At 39.1% G+C, this 9,134-nt stretch overlaps 1 protein-coding gene across 1 annotated transcript in view; it reads left to right on the top strand.

The window, feature by feature from the left end:
• The window catches only part of LOC136237112 (dynein regulatory complex subunit 7-like), a 31,626-nt gene that overhangs the window by 103 nt on the left and 22,389 nt on the right, over positions 1–9,134 (top strand). Inside the window, exons 2-3 of the mRNA XM_066027401.1 lie at positions 39–183; positions 236–361. Coding sequence (XP_065883473.1) covers positions 39–183; positions 236–361 — 271 coding nt within the window. The remainder of the gene's footprint in view (positions 1–38; positions 184–235; positions 362–9,134) is intronic.

Raw genomic sequence — 9,134 nt, 5'->3', positions numbered from 1 at the left:
CAAAAATACCTGGTATTGTATACGATGGCTGCGTATAGGGAAGACGGCGAATCTTACAAGAGCAATTCTAGGAAGGAGAAACTAATCCTCAGCTATGCTGATAATTTTAGGAGACAATATCGTCAATTATATGGAGACAGAAAAGCATTGTTTCTCACTCCAGTAAATGAATATGAAACTGAAGTTAGTAGATGCATCCCTCAATGTGCTCCTGTTATTCAGCTTTACTTTCTAGAAATTTCTCTGTACAACACTGAAACCCACCAAATTACCATTCAAAGAGCTGTATGATTATGATCAAGCTGCTGCATTTGTAGCTGATTATCTTACTTATGAAGTACTCGATCCACCTAACAATTTGGTGAGTAATTATCTAATTAATGTCATGCACAAATGCATAATTTATACACAGTACCGAGGGGTCGCCAACACCTTGGGACTCCCGAACACTATCTCAGAAATCCAATTAGAAATCCATTAAATATTTAGAAATCTCAAATCCCAATCACGTATTAAATAGGTTACTCTCGTTTTCGTCCGTTCATGAGTTCAATTACGGCCGCCGCTCTATATACACTTGCACATGCTCCGCCACATGGTGAGTCTTCTAAGCCATGCTCGATAGAAATCACTGCTCGATAGAAATCACTTGATAGCACTGGGTAGTCCGAGGAGTAGTCACTTTAAGCCCCTTGAGTCACTTATCGAGCAATGACAACGATTCCGCCCTCGAACGCTTAAATTAACAGTGCAATTAAGTACACCTGTCTCTTCTGAAGTTCCTCTGATCTCCTGTCAGCTACTCTCTTAGGTGTTTCCTGCACAATAATTAGCAAAAACTCGAGGTAAAAACATCTTCGAAATTAGAATTATAATGTATTTATAAATACTTTGAAATACTTAAATATTGGGACTCCAGTACACAATTTAGGGATTTTGCGTGGGCGTTGGCGACCCCTCGCACAGTATGGTTTGGGATTTTCTGTCCATTAATAGAGGATATGTACACTGTATTATTCAAATGAAATAATAATGATCAATTGGATGTGGTGTGATGACATTTTTCGATGGTGAATGACTATTGCAAAGATCGTTGAAAGCAGCTTGTACGGGCAGGCCTTCTCTTGCCAGTTACACTACTTCCTAATTAAAAGAATTTGTAGTTCTAGAAGAAGCACTCATATTTGGTCTACTGTCCATGTCGCACTTCCTGCCGCACACCACAATACATTTGGATGTTTACTGTCACGACGTGTTAAAAATTACATGTTTATTAGGTATGGATATCATCTCAGTGCATGTTCTTTCAGGGTGACTTGAAATATCAGTATGTTAGTCAGTTAGTAGAAAATTTAGTTAAATATAATAAAATTCCATGGAGTTGCCAAGCATAACTTATGGACTTCATTTCTTCACTGTTCGACCACCATAGATACTAGAATACATAATGAAATGCAATATATTTTTATGGTTACAGGGTCGATACGTTTATAGAATCACCAGATGCAGAAATTCCAGTTGTTTTTACATGTAACACCAAGACATTTAAGTTATTGTTAAAGGATTCAGCTATTGTGAGTGAAGGTCAGTTGCTTCATACTACTGAAGATGTGAAGGAAACTGTTGGGGCTTTGGTGTACTGGGCATATTATTTACAAAGCTCTAGATCTGGACTTGTTAAACAGTTTCTCCACATCATAATTAGTGCACAGAAATAGTTTAGCTTGGTACAATGATTACTTATGTAGGCAAAGCAAAGAATGACTACATGATGGAAGCTTTTGTGGGAGTTTTCCTGGCTTTATAAAAGCGACTCTAAGGTTACATGCTGTACTGACAAAATTGTTCATAGGAGTGCAAATGTAAGTAAACAAGAATTAATATTATCGAGAAAATCTTTAAGCGAATGCCTACAGAAAATGCACCTATACTTGGATAGAAAATGCACCTGTACCCCATAAATGTCATCATGTGACCGTATCAAGCCCATAACCATAAAATATATTGCGTTTTCAATCCATTATATCTAGTCTGTGATGCGCCTTTTGCCAAAGCAACAGCTATAATGCATGTATCATTTACATACCTTTGTCCTCCTTTGTGTTCCATTTCTTCTCCACTACCAGGTAAGTGCTGATTTGCAGGTAGTGTGTCATGGCTTCTTATGGCTATCATCTGTAATTTTTATAGTGAGTGGATTGATTGCAGAGGTACTTCTCGTAACAATCTTTGCTGTGTGTATTATAGCTGAAAACAAAGCAGAATGCATGGCTACCTCTATGATCTCTACTCAAATTTGCGTACATTATAGCAACAGCAATAGTGAAAATTAAAGACTTGATACATAAAAATGACTGTACAACAGATAAGACTAATAACTGTACAAGGTATATAAATACTAGATGAATAAAAAATTGAAAATTTTAAAATGGGAATAGGGGTCGCTGAAAAAAGCCACAAAACAAGAAGGGATCGCTGGGGTGGTAATGTAAACCACAAATCCCTATTTTGACTCTCTGTCATAAATCTTTAGTTACATGCTCTGTCATTTTGAAGTGAGTCAAAATAGGGATTTGTGGTTTACATTACCACTGACAGAGAGTCAAAATAGGGATTTGTGGTTTACATTACCACCCCAATGATCCCTTCTTGTTTTGTGGCTTTTTTCAGCGATCCCTATTCCCATTTTAAAATTTCCAATTTTTTTTATTCATCTAGTTTGTGTACTTTTATTAATCCAGTAATGGATTATGAAGAAGACTGTTGTGAATAGTGTAATTTTGCATTCTGCATAGTAACACCATCAACATTTCAGTACACACATGAAACTGATCAAATTGCAATGTGCATACTGACTGAGAGTCTCCTAATATGAACTACAATTTACATTACTGGTGCCTTTAATAGCTGTCAAATTCAGTGCAAGGATTGTTGTTATACACTTGACTGCATTATACATCAGAGTGAACTCCCTTCAGACTGGAAGAGGGCATATGTAACACTAGTATATAAGAAAGGCTCGTGTACTAATCCATCGAAGTATAGACCTATATCATTGACTAGTATTTGCTGTAAGTTGTTGGAACATATCATCTCCTCAGCAATATCTTTGTGGTATATCTGTACGCATGTCTGTAATTACGTAATCCTCGTTGTGTAATTGTTTACTTGTAGTATGTTTACGTAGCTGATAGTGCACATGTTTCTGTACTTCTTGAGAGTTGTAGCTTTTAATCCTTCGTGATTGTATCATGATTGTGCTTGTACATCTGTGGTAATTGACAATGTTAATTATACTACAATTCAATATTACGCGGATACTACAACTGGCGACGAGGATGGAACTCTACAATGGCAAGTATCCTTCCACAGTTTGACACTTTCAATCCTGCAAAGGACGAGTGGAACTCATGGAGTCGCCGTTTCAAACAATGGTTGCTACTAAGTCCGTTTTCCACAGGTGACAGTGCCGAGGCGAAGAAGCGAGCAGCTCTCTGCACGTATGTGGGCTCGTCTACCTTCAAACTTTTGTGTTCCCTTTGTGCTCCAGATAAGCCCGAACATACTTCTTATGCCAATTTGAAGGAGAAACTAGACAAGCAATACGGTGTCAAGAGACTAGCCTTAGCTGAACACCACAGGTTTTACACCTACAAACAAGGGAAGACGCAATCTCTCTCAGAATGTGTTTCCGATTTCCGAGGACTTGCTCTGACGTGTGACTGGAATCAAGCTCAGTTAGCTGACAATTTGCGTGATAAATTTGTGATGGGCCTTTGCAATGAGCGTCTGTTACAACAGCTCCTGAGCCAAGATCACAAGAAGTCATTAGAAGACCTGTTTCAACACGCCCTTACTTTTGAAGCAGCTGAACAAGAGTCGCTCAAGCGTGCTGATTCGGGAACTACCAATTCAGTGAATGCTTTAAGCCAACGTCACAAGAAGTCTAAGCTTCCAAAAGCTCCCAGTGTTACTAAACCACCAGCAAAGCCTAAGAACTCTCCCAAGCAAACTACGCAGCCACCCAAACAAACTACACAACAGGGGCGGATACAGGGGGGGGTCAAAGGGGGCTCTTGACACTCTCCAAAATTTTTTAGTATACCAAGATCGAAATACTCTAATAGAGCAGTCACTCTAATAAAGCATTCAGAGTATTAGAACAGTGTGTAGTAAGCTATTTAAGGATTTTTATGTACTTTATTAGCTATAAATGCGTGGTTGGTGAGGTGGCAGCTATTGTCAGCTGGCTGTGACCTTTTTTTTTTTTTTTTTTTTGGTCTCACCCTATCAAACCAGAGACAATGTAGTGCCTCAGTTCATTTTTGACCCCCCCTTTCCCATAAGTCTGGATCCGCCCCTGCTACACAACCAGGCTCATGTAACAGTTGTGGTGAGAATCATGCTCGTAGCACATGTCGTTTTCGTAATGCTAAATGTTTGAATTGTGGAAAAGTTGGTCATATTCAAAGAGTTTGCAGATCATCTCCAATAGTAGTTGTTCAATCTAATACTTCAGCAGAATCTTCAAATTCCTCACAACAACCAACACATTCTTTACCACAATCTTCAGATTCTTCACAACAACCTACAGCAGACTCAGCAGTAGTAACACTTTCACATTCTTCAGAAGAAATTCCCCCAATGTTTCAGATGCTGCAACTTCCAGAGCTGGGCAGACGACTTCGTCTTATGGTGGATTCAGCATCTCCTGTCACCTTTATCAATTCTGCCACCTTTATCAATTCTGCCACCTGGAACAATCTGGACCAGCCACCACTAACACCTACAAACAGAGAACTCAATGCTTTTGAAGGTCAACAGATCAAACCACTAGGCTATTTCCAGACTCTGGTAAAGCGTGTAGACCTCCCTTCCCAGTCTGCAGTTTTGTCAATATTTGTGTCACGTAATGGAGTGAATAGTATTGGCAGAGATGGTCAAAAGCAACTCAACATAGTGATTGACCCCCAGCAGTTTGGAATTGTGTTATCAGTGAGTGTACCAGACAAATGTTTACAAGACATTCTTGACATTCATTCAGTATTGTTCAAACCAGGTCTAGGCTGTTGTACTACAACAACTGCAAAACTGATTCTAAAAGAGGATGCACAGCCAAAATACTGCAAACCACGTAAGTTGCCATTTGCTCTCAAACCAATTGTTGGTGCTGAAGTAGATCGACTAGAGAAAGAAGGGGTACTTGAGAAAGTCAACCACTCAGAGTGGGCAACCCCCATTGTTGTTGTAAAGAAACCCAATGGCAAAGTGAGAATTTGTGGTGATTTCAAGGTATCGCTAAATCCAGTGCTCAAAAGTGATGTTCACCCATTCCAACTTCCAGAAGAATTGTTTCACAAGTTGAATCAAGGCTACAAGTTTTCAAAAATCGATTTAGCGGATGCTTATCTTCAAATTGAGCTTGATGCCGAGTCTCAATGTTTGGTTGTCATCAACACACATCAAGGTCTTTACCGCTATAAGCATTTGCCGTTTGGCCTTAGTTGTGCTCCAGCTGTTTTTCAGAGAATTGTTGAAAGAGTGATACAAAATGTTCCCGGCACAGCTAATTACCTTAATGACATCACTGTTACCAGCAGTACAGAGAAAGAACATCTTGCTAACCTTGAGTCGACCCTTGCAAAACTAAAAGAATGTGGTTTTTGCCTTAGAATGGATAAATGTAAGTTCTTTCAGAATGAAATTGAGTATCTGGGCCATGTAATTGATAAAGAAGGCATACATCCTCAACCAGCCAAAATTGATGCAATAACCAACATGCCATTTCCGAAGAACCAAGCAGAGTTACGCTAATTTCTGGGTATGGTAAATTATTATGACAGATTTAGTCCTGGTTTAGCAACAAAATGTGCTGTGTTGAATGATCTGTTGCACAAGGATGCTCAGTGGTGTTGGACTCCACAACATTCACAAGCTGTGAAAGCTATCAAAGAAGTTTTGACATCTTCCACTACATTGTCACATTATGATCCTGAGCTTCCTTTGAGTATTGCCTGTGATGCAAGCCAAGTGGGTATTGGAGCTGTGCTCTTTCATACACTTTCAGATGGTTCAGAGAAACCAATCGCATATGCTTCACGCAAACTGACTAAAGCTGAAAGGAACTATGCTCAAATACAGAAAGAGGCATTAGCCATCATTTATGGTGTTCAGAAATTTCGACAGTACCTACTTGGAAGAAAGTTCAATCTAATTACAGATCACAAACCTTTATTGACGATTTTCCACCCAACCAAAGGTATACCTGAAACTGCTGCCAGTCGTTTGCAAAGGTGGGCAATTATTTTATGACTATGTAGTTCAATTCAAGCCCTCAGCACAACACGCCAATGCTGATGGATTGTCTCGTTTACCACTGAGCACTGACGAAATCAGTACTGATGAAACTGATGATTTGGCGATAGTGGAGCAGCAACAGCCTTCCAATACAAGCTACTGACATTCAGAAAGCTACCATGCAAGATCCAGTTTTATCACAAGTTTTCAGTTACACCTTAAATGGTTGGCCAAGTTCCTTACAATCTTTACCAGACACCCTCAAACCATTTTTCAATAAGAGATTTCAGATCACAATTGCAAACAAGTGTTTACTTTGGGGTATTCAAGTTGTTGTTCCCAAGAATTTTCAGTCCAAAATTCTACATCTTTTACATGAAAGTCACCCAGGCATGACAAAGATGAAGTCACTAGTTCGTTTACAAGTTTGGTGACCAGGCATTGATGACGAGATAGAAAATTTTGTGAAAGCCTGCCGAAGTTGTTCTCAGAATGCTAGAGATCCAGTCAGAGTACCATTACACCAATGGGAACTACCAGCTCAGCCATGGCAAAGACTTCACATAGACTTCACGGGACCATACAAGGACAAGATGTGGCTCCTAGTTATTGATGCCTACAGTAAGTGGCCTGAAATTCACAGTATGGAATCTACAACTGCTGAGACTACAATCAAACATCTCAGACAGATTTTCGCCACTCATGGTTTGCCGCATCAAATCATCTCCGACAATGGTCCACAGTTTGTTTCAACTACTTTTCAGAAGTTTTGTAAAGCTCGAGGCATTCAGCACACCAAGACTGCACCCTACAGTCCCAGATCAAATGGTGAGGCTGAAAGACTAGTACAGACTTTTAAGAATGCTATCAACAAGATTGATCCTCACACTAAGTCAGAAATTCAAGAAGCTTTGGTTGATTTCTTAGCCAAGTACAGATCAACACCTCATTCTGCTACAAATCAGACACCATTAGAAATGCTCAACAACCGTCGAATGAGAACAATTCTAGATTTGTTACACCCCTGCAACAGTGAAGCAGCTAAGTCACAGCAATGTCAGAAAGCTGATTATGATGATCATACCCAGCCAAACAAGTTTAAAGTTGGTGATTTAGTCTGGGCACGCAATTTCAGAGAGGGGAAAAGATGGTTGCCTGGAAACATTATCCAGCAGAATGGAAATGTTCTTTACGAAGTGTTCATTAAGGAATTGAATTCTACTTGGCATCAACATGCAAATCAGTTACGTACTAGAATTGAGCAGATTCCAGAATCTGAATCTGTTGGTGATCAAGTACAAGAAACACCACAAGAGACTGTACAGCCTTCAACACCTCCTCTGCATAGATCTACAAGAGTCAGGCGACCACGACAACCTTGGTCACCCAGAAATACGTAAACTTAACAGGGAGGAACTGTGGTATATCTGTATGCATGTCTGTAATTACGTAATCCTCATTTTGTAATTGTTTACTTGTACTATGCTTACGTAGCTGATAGTGCACGTGTTACTGTACTTCTTGAGAGTTGTAGCTTTTAATCGTTCGTGATTGTATCATGATTGTGCTTGTACATCTGTGGTAATTGACAGTGTTAATTATACTACAATTCAATATTACGCGGATACTACAATCTTCTCATGCTATTGACTACAATATCACATGTGTACAATTTCTTTAATTGATAATGAAGACTGTGGTGAATAGCGCAATTTTCCATTCTGCATAGTAGCGCCATCAATGTTTCAGTACACATATGAAACTGATCAAAGTACAATGTGCATACAGACTGAGAGTCTCCCAATATGAGCTACAATTTACACTACTGGTGCCTTTAATAGCTGTCAAATTCAGTGCAAGGATTGTTGTTATACACTTGACTGCATTATTAGAGTAATTACATGACTGCTCTATTAGAGTATTTAATCTGGATAATCCGCCCACGTACAATAATCACGGAGCGAAAAAACCACCTTGCAACAAAGTCATCAGCCCAGATTAAGCTTCCTGGCCTATACTGAGTTTAATAAAGACAGATTCTATTAGCCACAAGCAGCGCACATCAAAAAACCTAACTTTGAGCACGATCTTGTATGGCTTCTCGAGCGTAATGGCGTTTTGACAAGAAGAAACGTCCCGGTTTGGGCTGTTTCCATCAGAAAACGAAATCAAACATAGGTCATGGACACGCACCATTCAGCAAGCCTTGCTACTTTTTATCCCAGGATTCTCCTTGTAAACTTCGCTATACCTGTGAAAGAATAATAATATTATGAATGAGTGGCTATTCGTACGGCACTCACGTATGAAAGATGAATAAAAAATTGGAAATTTTAAAATGGGAATAGGGATCGCTGAAAAGAGCCACAAAACAAGAAGGGATTGCTGGGGTGGTAATGTAAACCACAAATCCCTATTTTGACTCTCTGTCATAAATTTTTAGTTACATGCTCTGTCATTTTGAAGTGAGTTAAAATAGGGATTTGTGGTTTACATTACCACCAACAGAGAGTCAAAATAGGAATTTGTGGTTTACATTACCACCAACAGAGAGTCAAAATAGGGATTTGTGGTTTACATTACCACCCCAGCGATCCCTTCTTGTTTTGTGGCTTTTTTCAGCGATCCCTATTCCCATTTTTAAATTTCTAATTTTTTATTCATCTAGTTTGTGTACTTTTTATTAATCCAGTAATGGACTATGAAGAAAACTGTTACAAACAGTGTCATTTTGCATTCTGCATAGTACAGCCATTAATGTTTCAGTACAAACATGAAACTGATCAAATTGCAATGTGCTTACAGACTGAGAGTTTCACAATATGAGCTACAATTTA

Source organism: Dysidea avara, chromosome 10 (assembly GCF_963678975.1).
Source record: "Dysidea avara chromosome 10, odDysAvar1.4, whole genome shotgun sequence".
NCBI lineage: Eukaryota > Metazoa > Porifera > Demospongiae > Dictyoceratida > Dysideidae > Dysidea > Dysidea avara.
The sequence above is the reverse complement of the archived record's forward strand: the minus strand, read 5'-3'. Positions and strand labels throughout refer to the sequence as shown.